Source organism: Poecilia reticulata, chromosome 18 (genome assembly GCF_904066995.2).
Source record: "Poecilia reticulata chromosome 18, P_reticulata-male-v2, whole genome shotgun sequence".
Lineage (NCBI taxonomy): Eukaryota > Metazoa > Chordata > Actinopteri > Cyprinodontiformes > Poeciliidae > Poecilia > Poecilia reticulata.
Genome location: NC_088847.1, coordinates 8,707,715 through 8,725,051, shown reverse-complemented (window position 1 = coordinate 8,725,051; position 17,337 = coordinate 8,707,715). Strand labels below are relative to the sequence as shown.

Genomic DNA, 17,337 nt, shown 5'->3' with positions numbered 1-17,337 from the left:
ACAACTTTTATTGATTTATTTTTGTTAGGTTTGTCCAGAGATCAGCTGTACGGCAGTTCCACAACGAATTAAGTCAGAAACCACAACCGCTTCCCTCACTTGGCTCAAAATGAATTCTTATGGTACATGAATCTGGGTGAGCAGCTAATTTATCGTATCCATTTCTTGACTTATGAAGCTCAGGACACACCTGGCTTAGTTAGATAAACTCTATGGGTAACTGAGAAAGACTGTCGTAATTATTATGGAAAAACTCCTAACAACTTAAAAATCGAAAGGATAAATTAAATAGAAAATCTTTAGCATGGCAGACGACATCAGTTCATAGCCTGAGTTTAGAAAGTTTGTCTTGCCCACAGGTGTGAATTTTAGTGACCTAACCTAACATACCAAAAGTAATGACTCAAAGACTTGCCGAAAAAAACATAGCACACTGTTTGTAATTTTAAATATTATTTCGACACGCATAATTACCTCCAGAAACATGTTTTCATAACCGTGAAGTACATTTATTTCTTTTCGCCAAGCAAAAGTCGGCAGAGGTTGTGTTTGAATCATAATCTAAACAAACAAAAAAATTGTGATCACTAAATTGAAACTTTACATTTTCAGTCAACACATTTTCACAGACACGGGGTTGTAGTCAGATATTTGTTTATTTTCCCAACAACACTGTGCCACTAATGTTCACAGCTACGTAGAAAACTGTTCAGTAGAAACAAAGCCCTTAGACATTCAATGATGGATTTACTGTTGCAATGTGGTCTGGTATATTGTGATAATAATGTGATGTTTTTAAGGGGGTTGGGGGGGAAACTGGGAGACTTTTGCCCTTTTGAAATAACATGCTGAGGGTCAAACATGAAGAGCAAGACAGAACATTGATGGGAAGCACAACCAGTCCAAAAAAAGAATAAAAAAAGGGTGAAACTGCAATAATTTTTCAAGTTAAACCATTAAACTTGAATTATTACCTCATCTGACCGCACAAATTTCTGTTCTGAGTCAAAATGTCAGCTTGTGTGTAGAAATGTCCTTTTCTCCTGGGAAAACCATGCAAGTGGAAAGGCAAAGAAAGGTGCGTTTGATTTGTTCGACTTCATTTCTTAATTGTGATTGTGACATAAGCTGTTTAAACAAACCCATACAGTAAGAGCACACACACACACACACGCATACACACCCACACACAAGACCTGACCACTGACAACAACCAGATGGCACAGGGAGGCTGCGCCGTAAATTTCTGAGTGTGTATAAATCTGAGTGTTTGTGCTTTTCCACAGTGTGACACCAAATGATGTGTGTGTCTGCAGAGCACATGCTGGCCGGCATGTAGTGAGAGCTGATGTATGTGTGTGTGTGTCTTTTATGGGCATACATGTCCACATACCAGCGAAAAGAAAACGTGTAGGGGTCGAGTCAGTGCTAGGTGGTGCATGGTTTGTGTCAGTGAATATCTTGCTTCTTCCCAAAACACTTTTTTTTATTTACGTCTGTCTGTGACTTTCTTTATCTGGGCTGTCTTCCAAAACTTTGTCTTTGGGGTTTGTCTTATAACTGCTGCATACCTCTGGGAGAGGTGTCTTATTTTTCTGGTGCGTGTGTAAAACAGTCCATTTATGTCATAGTCATATTTAATTTGACCTTTCATCCCTGACAAATTAGCTTTAGCTCATTTTTTTTATTTTATTGTTGAAGTAAGAGTTGTAAAATTCTTACAAAACTGCAAAGTACATCAGACATGAAATTCAACAACAAACCTTAAAGGCACTTTTTGGACAATATGTTTCCTGATATCTTGTTCCATCTAGATTGAACTATCACCACCAGTTTCAGTTTTGACAGTTACATTTTCTGCTTTACTTCCCACAAAACATTAAAGCTAGGAAGTGAAATAAAAAAGAGGCAGTCCTAACGAGTAACTTTTTGGTTGATGTAACCCTAATTTACAATAAAAAGGGAAAATGGACAGAAAAAAAACACATTTCTATTGTCTTAAGAGCCAATGGTTTTCGTTTATATCCTTTTATTGACCAAGTGAAACTTAGTGTTACGAATGCTAACCTCAACAGTTTAGTGTCTAAGCTTGTTACAGAGATAGTTTGGATTTCTTAAAGTGAAATCAGTAATGGATCCCTTAACTACAGTAAAAAGATTTTGTAGTTCAAGGCTAACGGCTAGCTAACAGATTTTAGCCTGCTCGTATTGAACTTGTTCATATAAACACACATTATTAGCAGAGATAAGTCTTCTAGGCTTTGTTGTTAAATGTATTCTTTTCCCCTCAAGATGAAACATTCCCAAAAGAATGTTGGAAGCCTAACATTGCGTTGGCTGACTTTGCCGACTACAACATCATCTGCGACTTGTCAGTTGGCTAGAACTTAACCCAGCAGTTTGACTGTTAGCGGATCTGCCACATCATGCTAGTAAGTTAGCTATTGGCATGAGCTGATGTAATTTTAGAGCTGTGGCAAGGCCATTGTTAAACTGGGATAATGGTGACAAACAACTGCGGTCTCTTGTGAAAGTGTACAAGGTCTGCATTTTCAGTTTGAGTTATTTTAAATGGCTAAAATAATCAAAAGCATTTATGGTTCAGACTAGCTGTTGGCATATCACTGCTATAAGAATTTCTTTCTTTTTTTTCTACAAATTTAAAACAAAATTACATCTTTCTAATGTAAATAAAGGAGATAATACTAACATTAACTTTGATTTTAAAATATATTTAACGCCCCCTGGTCCATGGGGGAAGGATTATATCACAGCAATTAATTGGTTCTATGACATTATTTACAATTTCTTGACAAAATTAAGTAAACAAATGCCAGTGGCCACTTTTTCCACATGGTGTACAACACAAATTCTTGAGCAAATAGATCACATCTCAGTTGGATAAATTTTGAAGAAATGAAACCTTAACAGGGAATGGACCCCAGAGTCGTCGATGTTGGTTTTCCGTGTAGCAGATCAAGATGTGGTAGTTCGTATGGAGCACTTTGTAATGCTAACTACAGCAGCAAAATGATTATTTTAAGTTATAGCCAACTTATTATTTGAAATTAGTTTGCCAAACACCAATGAACCCATATCCAAACCAGCCAAAACGAGTACAAGAAATAAATAAAGTGAACCAGTTACGGTTCTTTTAACATATGGACTTGGGTTAGCTTAAACTAGCCTCATTGGTAGCTGAGCTGTGTGGTATGACATCAGCGGTCTGTTCTGTATTATCGGCTTAACTTAATTTTTTGATAACGAGACAAAAACAATATAATGCGAATAACAGAATATAGAGTGAATCAGTTAGATGAAACTTTATGCTCTGACAGGGTTAGCTTAGCATAGCATGACTGGCACTAATGCTACTCTACATAGTGTAAAACCATGAGTGCACTTCCCCTCACTAGTTTATCTCACGCATGCTTCAGGTGCTGACTGAGCTTTCCCAGCTTTATACCAATTAAGATTTTTTTTTCAAATGTGTCTCTTCTAATAAACAAGCCCTTTGTCTTCCCATTTATCTGGTAAAACTATGCAACACTTGGCGTTAGCAAACTGATATCAGGAAAAAAGAAACAGAATATTTCACAGGATAAAATTAAACATATATTTGCACTTTTTTCCACCCAAGCTTTCAAATTAATGTGATTTTTTTTCACACACTAAATTCACCTTTGACCTTTCAGCACCCTCTGGTGGTGGCTTATCAGAAGGCAGCAAAATGGCTTTTTGATTTATTTAAAAAAAAAAAAAAAGCTAAAATCTTGCTCTGGCACACATTGATGCATGGGTTTACGCAAGTATTTTAACATGTTATTTTCACCTATTTTAGGAGGTTGGAAGATTACAACTGAGATAAATTTAGCATTTGAACATTTATCTGAATGTATTTCAATGTACAAGGTGCTAGATGCAACGTAGTCCCTAAACAAAAAAAAAAACCCAAATGTTCACAATTTTACTTTTTCAACCATGCTAGCTGTGAATGTTTGCAACTGAGCAACTAGTGTTTTTCTGCACATTCTGATTCTTTTCTTACAGTAAAACACGATTCAACTTCACAGGTTAGACAAGAAAGGCAACATAGATTAAACTTTTTATGAGAAAACATGAAGAAATCATTGACAGAAGGGAAGATCAAGAGACTGGTTGGGCTGCATGCCACCCTGAGCCTCTGTGAGTCTTTTTTTTATCTTCCTCTGCTTTGCTGGGCTCATTCTTATTACCATTTACAAGATTTCACCTTTGTCCTCTTTGTTTTCACTTCTCTTTACAGACTCTTCTTCAGAAAGTTCTCGTCTGATCACAGTTCCTTACAGTATCCAGCCAGAAAAGGAAATCCTTATCCTCTGTCATACTTTTCATACAGTTCATGGTTCTAGTCCAAGTGGTTTTCAGGTCAAGTCAAAGTAAAAATACAAATGAATTAAGACTTTAAAAAAAAATCACCGCAGGTCACATCTCATCGTAAGGCCTATATATGTACAGTACTCTCATGGCACGCTTAGAAAAGTTAAACTCAAGACAGTTTGCTTTGGTTTGATCATTGCGCTTCTTCTGCTACCGTTCGAAAGCCCTTCTTCACATCTTTGATGCAGAAGACGGGTGTGTACATTCTTTGGTTCGGAGATCCGTGGGTACGATTGCTTTTTACAACAAAGTTTGTTTAAAACAGGAAATTCACCGAGATTGTTTTCAGCGGGGATGTCCAAATGATCTTCTTTTGGGAAATCCAAACTGCAAGAATCGACTGGAAATTAGTACTGTCCTCTCATATTGATGATTGCACGTCTCTCAACCGATTTTTCTCTCAGTGGGAAGTAGGAAAGACAAATCCACTCTTCTCTCCCTTTCACTCAAACCTCTTGCAGGGTTCCCAATCGTTTTCCTCATTTAGTGTGTCAAGAACGAGGCTCACAATTGTAATCAATTGATATTAAAAAGGTGTCTGTTTCATTGTCTCCATTTCCTCCGTAGCGTCTCTTTTACCAATCATCTCCCATCACGTTCTCTTAAAGGTCCAAGCGGAAGGCCCCGAAGTAACTGGACGAATCATCGGCATTCACCATAGTAGGAGAGGAGACAGATACGAAGAGTTCGTCGCCGGCCCTCAGCTCAAACAGGCCCCCCTGGTAGACTGAGTGCAGGGCATACTCGGCATCTGGAGCCCAGCATTTGGTTCCCACCCCCTTCAGGAGCTGGAAGAACCAGACAGAGACAATCACAGTGAGTTAACGGTTCATATCCGATTGGTCTACGTAGGGAAAACCTGACGGCATACCTGTATCGGGCTTGGGTAGGAGGTTTTCTTGTAGACGCACTGCACCAGCTGGTGGCTGACGCTGCGCTGGTCCCCGTCACTGGCTGCTGGAGACGGATACCGAAAATATACCTGCAAGTAACCACCAGCAAAGGATGATTATGACCGGTGCATAGCGTCCTTGTTCTTTTTGATAAGTCACGGATACTTAGCTCCACGGCTTTTTAAGAACATTCAGTAGTCAAGGATCGTTTCTATTGATGCAACAGTTGAGTTTTTCAAGTGAGCATTTAGGACCAGTAAAGCTGTGGTTCCCTTTTATAGAGGCAGTATTATGTATTTTTCAGGCATATAATGCTATTTTATAGCAAAATTAAGTAGATATGTTACCTTCAGTTGTTAAAAAGTTGTACATATATATTTATAAAGTAAGAATGAAAAAAAAAATTTACTTTGAAATTTAACGCCTTGAAATTGGGCCTCTGTCTCTTTAAGAAACTCCTTCCCTTTCTGAAACTCCATCTTCAGGAAGTCATCACAACATGGCTCCTCTATTAACCCTTTGGAAACGGTTTTACCAGCATTGTGCTGTGAAGTAGCTTGTATGATCAAATTAGCAGATCCACCGGTTTGCTAATTACTGCTGGCTAGTCTGAGGGGTTGAGTGGGGGAGTGGCAGATACTCTGTCAATTGCAACTTCAAGGAGGAGCTTTGTTTTCGTAGGCGGAGCTAGGTCCACCCAGGTATTTTGCACAGCTGAATGGTTGCCATGGAGATTAAAGGATTTTTTAAACATGCATGAAAGAATTAAGGCAACACTCCAGGAATGTTTTTGATGAGGCAATAACAACATATCATGATGTAAAGCTAAAAAATAGAGTTGATTTTACATAATACTGCCCCTTTAACCTTTCTCTCTCATTTGAGCCAGTATTATGAGAATTATCACCTGTGAGTACAGGTAGTACCGCCCGTCTTGAGGAACTCGCAGCTTCCCATTGCTCAGCGTCATGTTGTGCAGGTGAGCTCCAAAGCTCTGATTGGCCCACGAGCGGACCACATGGCGACAGGACTGGTGGAGGCCCGCTGTAGGAATCGGGTAGGGAGAAAACCCTGCAAGTACACATTAGAAAAGTATTGAAATATTGCAGATTCTCAGCAAGATGGATTGTACTAAAAAAATTGACGAAAGTTCAACAGTGGAGGCGGCGTTTGATAAAGCAGAATGTAAAGGCAAAGCAGTGATGAGAATTCAAACGACTTTCATGAAGAATTAAAATTTATGTCCGTTTTAGTGGTAGGAAAAGTGTAACAATGCAGACTTGCGTGACTCTAATTCTTCAAAGCACATGTTTTAGTGTTTATGCACATTAAGCTACTTTATATAATCTGGATAACATATTTTGACATCTCATGCTGACTTTTAGGCACATAATTTTGAATGGGAGCACATTATCTGAGTTGATGTCAAAAATGGATTTAATGTCAAGCTGTATATTGGCCTAAATCATAAGGAGAATGTATCCATCTGTTCTGCCATATTTTCACTGCTGCTGTTCCGTAATTACTACTTCAATGACTCTAGACGGTGCAGTTCTGGATTATTATTGTCTTCCTTATTATTGTTGAGTCATGTTGAGTGATCCAGCTCTTTTATGTAAACCAAAACCCAAATAGAGAACAGGAAATACAAATGGGTTTAGCCTGTAGCTCAGATTAGTTATCATCTATGCAGATGACACTCAGCTCTATGTCAGTGTCACCAGGTGACGATGAACCCACTGAAATGTTCAGTAGATTCATAGAACAAATCAATGCCTGGTTGTGCCACAGCTTTCTCCAGCTGAATAGAAACAACACTGGTTCACATAAAGTGAACTTATGAACAGCAGTTGGGCAGCTAAGCTAACATGCTTCAGTTTTTCTCGGCAGTTGCAGGTTAAACACTTCCTCTACATCATCAGAGGACTTCCCTCGGTGTTTGTCTCACTGCTGAACTTCCTTATGAGAAATCCAGGCTGAATGTGTGAACCTCACCCTCTCGTCCTCCTTCCCTTACACACAACACACATACACACAAGCATACATTCCTTGCCCTTTGTCAACGCAGTGGAAACAACATCATGCAGCCTTTGCCAGATTGTTAACACCCTTAGACTTGCACGCCAGTTTCAAATGAAATGCCAAAGTCTGGATAACAGGCAGATGAAAGACAAAGTCCAACTGCAAAGTATTTTTGACAACACAAACAGTTGTTTAATCATCATTTATAACCTATAATTTATTCCTAGTCAATGTCTCTAAGTGATTTTGGGTGCCCATCTTACTGGATGCTCACCATGAAATAACTGATGGGTTGAGCAATTGTTTTCCTCTTCGGATGGCTCTGAATTGCAAAAGAAACAGGATTTCAGCTGTTTTGAATGAAATCAGGGCTTTTGAAGGACTTGTTTAAACCAAATCTGAGCTGGGAAAATTGAAAAATCTAAAAACACAGATGTTTATCCTGGAGAGCACACATAGATATGAAAGTAAAGATGATTTAAAGAACATTTAATGCAATCCGTGTGAGTTAGCATGAACAACAGCTGCTCCTGTGAAGTGTCTTCCCCACTGTTTGTGTCTGTTTGACGTCAAAACGAGATTGCTAATGCCTTTTGACAAAGTTCTGCTGGGATTTGTATTCCTGTAAACCGATTCAACATGGTGCTCCATTCAGATCAGACCTTAGCATCATTTGAACAGACGCGTGTTGGCAAAGGGGAAATCACGTTCAGCATCTTTGCCGTTTCCACCGTTGCTTAGACGGAGGATCCTGGGTGACTTTCATCCCGTCTCACCTTGAGAGCTGGTGTCCCGAAGAGTCAGGTGGGCAGACGGCCTCTGGGCCACGGAGCTCATGAACTTTGAGTTGTTGAAAGAGCGAGGCATTGTTCTCGCCTCTGTCAGGGAGAAAAGAAAACCCTTAGGAAAGAATGCTGCGGATAAATAATAGGGTGTGTGTTAGAGAGAGAGAGACTCACCAATGAAGGTTTGTTTGGAGATGATGTTCTCCGTCACCTGAAAGAAGATGGAAACACTTGGATCAACAAAAATGCCACGAATGACAATAAATATTCTGTAAGTTTTTTTTTCTCAAACATTTCCGGTTAATAAAAGCAGAACACAAGGATTTTACACAACCATCAGGCCATGATCGAAAATCCAAAGGAGGTTACTTTGAAGAGCGTAAGAAAACCTCAAATAACTGATTGTGTCACATCCGTTTTCTTGCAAAGTATATGAATGTACAAATTTAATCTCACTGCCAAACTTTTGATCTGTTTTATCTATAACTTTACTGGAACTGGTTTTCAGAAGTTGCATATTCTTAAGAAAACTCAAGATTGACATTGGGAACAAAAACCAACCCTTAGTAGTCTTGTGTCTAAATGGCCGTTTTGGTCTAATTTTGAATTTACCCTTGTATTTTCACCATAAAAACTATTTTCATTTACTTGTTTGGTATCATTATTTTCAGCACAACCTAAGCTTCATGATTTTACAGTATTTGTTTCATTTTGACAAAATGCATTTTCCCACTGGATGAAAAAAACACACAAAAACAAAATCTGAGTAAAAAAAAAATCATGATATTTGTATAATAACATAAAAAAAAATACTGATTGAATCGTTTTTATAGCCTAAAATGAAACTTTTTGTAAATTTTAAGAACTTGTGTACAAACATAGCCAAAACTAATTGGTACATACTTTTACAGCACATTGTGGGCAATTTCCCAGGCGGTTTTTTTTTTTGTCATTATTTCCACGTTGTCTGCATTTAAGTCTGCCCGGTGACGAGTCACACAAAATGGCCGACAATGCTTTCTGATTGGTCGCTTCAGACATGTGGTACGTTTGAGGACATCGGGAAAATGGAGTTCATGTTGCATTCGTTCACCTTTTGATCATAAAACATAACTAATCGCAGTTCTTCTCTCCACAGGAAGGGGGTGCTGACATGATAGAACATATTTCTGGTTTTATTTCGAAGTAAATATAAAACAAAATCAATATAAAAACACTACTTTTATAAAGTTAGAAGTCTCTAATGTCCGACAAAATTTAACTCAACACTTCTCACGCGGCCTTTTTGTTTTTTTCTTTTTTCTTTGAGTGACTGAGGAGTTTTTGCCCGCTCCACAGCGGGCGTCGACTCCAGAGAAAACATCCTTAGTTTTGGGCAATGTTTAAGAGTTTTCCATTATACTTTAATTTGCAGCAAACGACTTACTTCTAAAGGGCAATATGTAAAGATAATTCAAGTAGAAAGTACTGAAAGCATAAATAATATCAGTGTGTTAGATGTTTTTCAATTTATCGTTAACCAATTTAAGCTGCAGTAACTTTAGTTTACCCTCCTCCTTGCTCTCCGCTAGGCAAAAGCTAGTTCCCCACAAGGTAGCATGTTTTGAATGCTAATGCTAGTTAGCATGCCCACCGATGATGGCAGACAATCTGTTTTCCTGGAAAGGTACGTTGATTCTCAGCAAATTAGCTCATTTGGCATCAGATACACAAGCATGATTGACAGCACTGAGACCTTCGTCCAAGCTCTGATTGGTTGTTTTTGACCAGGAGCGATACATTTCAGCAGATGGTCAACACTAGCTCTAGAAGGAGCTCGATCTTTTCATTGATTATCTGTTTCATATTACACAGTAACAACATATTGACACTTTTAATAAAGATGTAAAAAAACACACTTTTGTGAAAATTACATTCTGCAGCTTTAACTGTCACAACAAAAACAGTTAAATCCGACTACAAAACGGTCGACATGACAGACTGATATTCACTTGTGAGTAAAAGCGTTTTATTTTCTGGAACAAAAGTTTGCTAATGCCATTCTCAGCATAAGTGAGTAAATCACACATACCGTAATATGAATTACGTTATGTGTAACACCATACACCACTTAACACCATACAAACTATCCCTCCTCTCAACCTTTCATCTCATCCGATCTCTGCTTTACATCCTGCGTCCCTTGATGGATGTAAACACACGAACCGACTGTCTATTCTCACACGCTGGATCTTTCCAACCCTTTCACGCAGTAAAGTGTGTCCTTGTTTCGCTTCGCCTTTAAAGACATAATTGTTTTCGCTTGGTAGTGCGTCCCTTTGATCCTCCTTATTCTTTATTGGGTTTTTTTTGTTGTTGTTCTTTCCAAGATAACTTTTTATGGCTTTTCTCTCCGTTTTCCTGCCTCGCTCCGATCGCAGTCATGCAGTCCCCCTCCAGCACCCTGAAGCGAGCAACCGAATACCGGCTGTTTCACTTCTCCCTAATTAATTAATAACCACAAAATCCTAAATATGTGCTTCGCTTCACCTCATATTCTGAAGGTGATGTGTTTTTCTTGGCCTCAGTTTTTTTTTTTTTTCCCCCCCGCACCGTGCACTCAACTGAACCTGTAAATTGAACATGATCGCTAAAGGCCAGGGGGTTTGGGGTATTTCAGTAAATGAAGCTACCCCGACATTCCCCCACCTCAACCCCATTGGTGTATAAAACACGGCGGAGAGTAAATGGTGTCTAATCCGCCGCTGTGGCTCGTCTCGCTACGCGTAGCATGCTGGCCTCGGCTCCCACATGTCCCCAAAAGAGGAAAATTGCTCCCACACACACTTCAAGACAAGAAAATTGCCAACAGATTTTCTGCCCCGCATCTGGCTGCAACTAAACGGGGGAATCTTGTAGGAGCGGCAACCCTTCAGGTGACCCGAAAACAGTGTTTTCAAAATAGGAGATCAAAATGTCGGCTGTGTGTTAAGGTAAAAGGCTCACAGAGGAAGCCATCAGAGGTGCTTTCTGTTGGTATTTCGGTGGCTGTGTGAACATTTTGATACTTTTGATGGAGTGTAGAAAACCTCCATTGTTCCAGATTAACTGCTGGCACAAATTTATAAGCTCTAGTCTTGAACTGATAGAATATATCACTCTGAGAAAGTCACAATTCAACAATAGCTTAAGACATATGTATATATATTTTAAAGAACTTCTGATGAAGCGTGTCGCTCCAAGCAGGATCCTGGTTTAGATAAATCAGACCGAATGGGAGAGGAACGAGCTGAAAGGTTTGAACTACAACGCAAACACACCTGAATCCCTCACAGTTATGATTCTCAGAAGAGGACAAGATGCTATAAAATCCCAATAAATCTGGCTGGTCGGCTCGGCCTCGTCTCCGCCGGTGATTTAAGTTCGACAAACGCAGGATAAATAGTTTCCACCATCTGTCTTTTGGTCACAGGCTGAAGTCGTTACTCACTGATAAGTCAAGTGGAATGAGAAATGTCCACCGAATAATCCACTTCTCTAGACGTTCGCCCGCTAATTATTAAAATTCCCTTAATCAGGACAGAGTTGCTCGCGCCGCTTAACCCCTATAAAGTGGAGATCTGAGAGGCTTTACTCGGATTCCTCGGGGATGCAGCTTCAACAAACGGAAATGCGGTGCAAAGTTTACAATGAATGTCATCCTGCGCCGAGACCAGACGGAGAACGAAACACAGCTGCCATACGTCTTTCTGTTTCTTCCTCCGTGTCTTCTGACGTAAAGCAAATGCACACTTGACTCTTAATTTTGCTTGTTTGCTAAATCATGTCATGTAGATCCGAGTTGAGTGCTCGTATAGACAGACTTGAGAACTAGTTGGAAAACAGAATGTTTTTTTTTTCTCGTGAAGTTAAGTTTTCATGTGTTTTCGACAAAAAGCAGATGATTGGAATTTAGGAGGTTGAAGCAAAAAGAAATATGTTGAAGTCGCTTCTTTCCAGGATTTTCACTGTAAAAACCTATATTAGGAAAAACCTAACAAAAAATGAAATGGATGGGAGTAGCGTGTTGACAGGCAGTCATACAGGAAACTGAAACACCCATCTCAGATAGTCTTTCACACCGACTCTCACTGATCACTTTCTGTTCCTGCTGGTTGTTTTTACACAGTTTATTTTAGTTAAGAGTGCTTTTCTAGCAATACACACATGTATATATACATCCAGCTATACTTAACATGACTACTCTTCCCAATGATCTATAGATGCCACCAAAGAGTGTAGGAACTCTGAGTTAGAATAGAATAATACTTTATTGTCCCCTATGGGAAATGTGTCTTGTACTCCATCGTGTGTATTGCATTGTAGCAGCTTCCCAAACAAACAATAAATACACATTCGGTACATAAGAACAACTAGAAGCGTAGACTACATTCACAACGGTTTAAAAACAACAGAAAACCAAAGTTATTGTACATCTTCCAGGTCTCAACGCATTGTCCATCACATTTCTGATGACATCAGGAACAAAAGTGTATTTAAAGTGGTTCAGTTTAGTTTTTGGGATTCTGTACTTTTTACCTGAAGGCTACAACTCTTAAACACTTTTAAAATTCTCGAAAAACATAGAATACAATTTCTAGTGGATAAAAATGAATAAAAAAAGAAAACGTTTTAGCTGTTACAAATGAGGAATTTATGAAAAATAATGCACTGGTATAGTGTGTATTATTGCACGCTAGTTAAAAAATGCAAATGGGCATTTAAATGTTTTTTTTTTATTTTTTTATTTTTGTTGCCTCTGGAGCATTTATAATTTAGTTTTAAACTGAAACTCTTTTTTAAACTGGATTTGGTTTAGATGACAAACAAAGCATTGGAAAATGCTCATAAATAAAAAAAAACATAGGAGTTAACTTGCAGTTTAAAAGTTATCTGAATGTTATCTATTAGTCCAGATTAGGGGGGGCTTAAGTATGACAGATTGTCTAACTGGTCTAAGTTTAAACCCTTTGCTGAATTGTGGACCCAGTTTCGTTGTAATGTTTTGTTGTTGTTGTTGTTGTTTTTTGTTTTTGCACTTAAAATAAAACCAAACCTGGTTAATGTTTTGCCCTCAGGGATACAAAATGTTAAAAAACAAAAAAATATTGAGAAAGAATTTCACTCTGAAAAACACTGAAGTAGAATACATGTTGAAAACTCTGTCAGCAATAATGTTTCCATTTGGAAACTGCTAAAGCACGACCCGGCTAAACCCAAATCTGAACCATACATTTGAAACTTGCCAGAGTTTATGTCATCTGCAAAGTTTTTCATTAGTTCATTTTTTCTTTGCGTTTTCTTTGCGCTTCCAGTCCTAATGAGCGCATGATCGGCTGTCACAGTGTTTTAAAGTGAAATGCTACACCTCTGCCCTCGTTAGGGGGCTCCACTTTTGAGTCAAATAAATCAGCGTGGAGCCTCTGATGTGTCTACCCTCAAAGTTAGAGTTTACCGCCTGTGCGACCTTTAGTGGGGGCAAGTTGGATAGAGTGACACCAGGCTGTGTGTGTGTGTGCGTGTGTGTGTAGAGTTTAGGGCAATCTAAATGGCTTTCCAGCTGCAGTAATAACGACAAATAAGCCCTGAACTCTCCTCTTTTACTTTCTTTTGGATAACAAACGGATAAAAATAGATTTTTTTTTACGTGCAGAAGCACAAAATCTTTCCAAGTATTTCTGATCTAGTTTGTCGTTACAACACTTGAATTGAGACAAAACTAACATACAAGTAACTTTTCAGGAAGCTCCACGAGCTTGTTTTAAGTCACTAATTCCTGAATATCGATTAAAAAGTACGACTTTCACTTCTAACATGGGAAAAACATCTTGTTCCTTATATCTTTTAACTTCTTTTGAGGATATGTTTTGCAGCGAAAAACATCAGGGAGTCTGAAGGGGAAAAAAACACGTGTCTATAAACTTACTTTACAAGCAAATTGTGTGTGGCAGGGAATGATCTCTTTACTGCTTTTGTATGTTTACAATTAGAATGAAAAATAATTTTTGCTATCAAGCCAATTCTAAATTGAGTACAAATTGTTAATTTAAATATAACATACACAGGATATAAATATGTGCTTTTAATAACTCTAACCACTAGATTTTAAACTGTTACCCATATGATTCCATGTTTGTGTAAAATATGCATCAGCAGGTGTTAGGGGAACACATTTGCCAGCTTTGCTGTGTGGTGGTTTTAGCCAATGTTCTACAGGGGTTAGCATAGAGAGTGCCAATTTATAATTTATAAGTTTCTTGCAGTTTGTATTAAGTTTTTTACACCAACATTCTCCCAAAATGTTTCTGTTGCTTGACCAATATCGAGTAATTTGTTGTCATTATAACTTCCAGTCAACAGGGGGAGTTCCCTGATAAAGACGCTTCTTAAGATAATCTTAGATATTCCTGCTGTGTCAAGAGTTATCTGGTCTGCACAGAAAGATGTTGGGGGCTAAAATCAGGGATATTCAGTGGGTTTGTTTTGGCTCGATACTGCAACATGTGTGGTGTTCCCCGATGACAAACGACAACACAACCTGTTGAATGTGACGTTTGTTTAGCCAGTCGGAAATCTAGGTGTCGAAAATACAAAGGGGAATTAAAAATACACAGAAGATAAAACTGCAGAGGCGTACCAGAAAGTCTGGCTGACATTAGGAGACATCTTTGTATCGTAGTTTTCTCTGTTAAATATATTCTACAAACCATTGCTTCTTCCCAGTGAGCCATGTTTGTTTACTCTGAAGTCACATTTGGTCTTGAGAGGTTTTGTGAGATTTTCCGTCTGACATCTGAATGTTGGTGATTGAAATCTCTTTGTGCGTTTTGGTCCCGTTGTCTGGCCAAACCTGTTGTACCTTAGATATTTTTATTGACTCAAGTTTTGAAAATCAGACAATATTTTGAAAATCTTGCAGGGTGAACCAGGCAAGACTGGAAACGTGGACGGTCTTACAAAACCTGAAAATTGTCAAATTCTGATTAGGAGTTGCACCAATTAGTCAAGTAGTCGTTTAGTCGATTCTTTTCTCTGCAATGACTTTTTTCTGGGCCAGTCGACTAGTCGTAATCACGTGACAAAACAGATTTTTCCAAGGAAATGAAAGAAGATGGACTAGGTGAGTTCGCCAGAAAGCTCAAATTGTATAAAAATGCAAATAATTTAACAAAGAGAAACTGTACATTACAGCATAGGCACCCGCAATAGGGGCGTTGCGCGGCGCAGTGGTTAGCGCGGCGGCCCGCATACAGAGACCTTAGCCCGCGGTAGTCAGGAGTCCGACTCCCGTCCTCCATTCGCTGGGCCCAGGCCTCTCTCCACTCTGCCCCCTTACAGTCACATGGCTGTCAAATAAACGAGTGCCGAAAAAATCCTTAAAAAAAAAAAGACTACCGGAGTAATGTGCGACAATGAGGCATGATGTCGGGGTTTTTTTTATCCCTCAACTACCCCTGAAGCTTCTAACCTGGCAGCTTTACGCTCTTAAAAAAAAAAAATGGTTTGACAACATGTGGAAACGAAGTTAAAGCTTCATCATCCTGAGGGTCTGATACAGGCGATCTCTGCCGCCGTCTGCATGTCGGTTCAGAGCCGCTGCTGAGTCAGCAGAGCTTCCTGCTGCGCAGCGGGCGGAGGAGCAGCAGGAGGCTTCGTTGGATTCAACTATAACCAAACGGGATCCGTTCATAATAAGTTTGGTTTGTGATGTTCCAAAAGCACCATGTGGTCAGTGTGATAATTTGACTCCTATACGAGTAGCTATCCAGAGATCATCAGTATCAGCCTGTGTTTAAAAAAAAAAAAGTCAGACTCGCCTTTGTGCAACAAACTTTTCTCCGCTGCTCACAAAGAATAATCTGTTTATTGCTCTTTTAATTCTGCATAATAGACTTAGTAAAAGCGGGAGAAGGGGAGAAGGGTGTAGGGGTTAATATTTGCTTTGAAAATAGCTGATAAAGCCTCCAAGTAGTTGTGAAGGGTTTTGCGCTTACGTCACCATGACGTCACTTCGACTAGTCGACATCGACTCGACTAATATGATGTAGTCGACCTTAAAAAATATGTAGTCGTTCAACCCCTAATTCTGATCAAGCACATGTAGTTCATGTTCCAAGCAATGGAGATTAAGGCTCCTTTGCTTGGTTAAGGATCAAAGCTCCCCAGCAGACAGTTTCAGACTGCTTCCTGCTTCTGTCTTTAGTTTGTTAAAAGTCAGCACGGCAACAAAAAAATTAAAGTGATGGTTAAAACATTATGTCTTCTGTTGCTGGACTAAGTTATGAATGCTACAGCTCTATAAGGCCGTCTGTTTCAGATTGGGCATTGAATATTCAACACCGTCCAACACATTAATATGTTTATCTCTTCATAGAAAACTATGCAAAATTCATATTAAAAAGTGTAAGTCTGTTCCCCAAAAGGGATTATTTTGCCATTTCATGAGAATACAATGTGGTACTGGCTTAATTAGGAAAAACATACTGAATAGAAAGCACTATTTCCACTGGTTTTATGAGGTAAACGCAAGTTTATCACACAAACTTTGCAGAACAAATGGGTCAAAAGTCATTAGTCAGTGGGAATGAAGAGGAGAGTCAAAAGCAAAAGATGACGGACAATTATGGGGAACAAGAGAAGTGGAATGAGGTTCAAAAAAGTTGGGAAAACACAGAGAAGAGTCAGGTGGGGGAAGTATGAAGAAAGCAAAGATCCTGCCTGACTGAAAGAGAGGATTGAGAGTCGGAAAAGATGAAGAGTGAAAGACGGGCAAGTATGCACATGAAGGAGGGCTTTTTTTTTCTTCTGCAGATTAGCAGTAGCTGCAACCCAATACTTTAATACGCATGGACAGGCCTGAGCTGGAAGTGTGTCTGTGTGTGTGCGTGCTGGAGAGTATATTTGTGCTACTGTGACAAGTTCTTATCAGCTCTAATCTGGTCTGAGAGGCAACTCATTCCTCACTGTCTAAGAGAGTCGCAGTCCAACCAGTGTCTCCATGTTTGTGAGTCTAATAAAGCCCAGTTCAAGATCAACGTGGAACTTAAACTGGTAACACAAATAGCCTGAGAAAGAAAATGCATGTTTGTCTCTCTTAAAAAATATAGTAAGTTTTTTATTATTATTATTTTTGGTCACGCTGAGAGAAATGAAGCAGTTCTGTTTCAAATAGCTGGCATACTTAGAAACACAAGTCATTA

The 17,337-nt window shown here is 39.0% G+C and overlaps 1 protein-coding gene across 1 annotated transcript in view; it reads right to left on the bottom strand.

The window, feature by feature from the left end:
- Positions 1 to 637: 637 nt before the first annotated feature.
- tnfsf10l (TNF superfamily member 10, like) overlaps positions 638 to 17,337 on the bottom strand; it is a 74,085-nt gene continuing 57,385 nt past the window's right edge. Inside the window, exons 3-7 of the mRNA XM_008435340.3 lie at positions 8,294 to 8,330; positions 8,111 to 8,212; positions 6,220 to 6,383; positions 5,291 to 5,401; positions 638 to 5,207 (exon numbers count right to left, since the gene is read on the bottom strand). Of these exons, the coding sequence (XP_008433562.1) occupies positions 5,022 to 5,207; positions 5,291 to 5,401; positions 6,220 to 6,383; positions 8,111 to 8,212; positions 8,294 to 8,330 (600 nt within the window). The 3' untranslated portion in view covers positions 638 to 5,021. The remainder of the gene's footprint in view (positions 5,208 to 5,290; positions 5,402 to 6,219; positions 6,384 to 8,110; positions 8,213 to 8,293; positions 8,331 to 17,337) is intronic.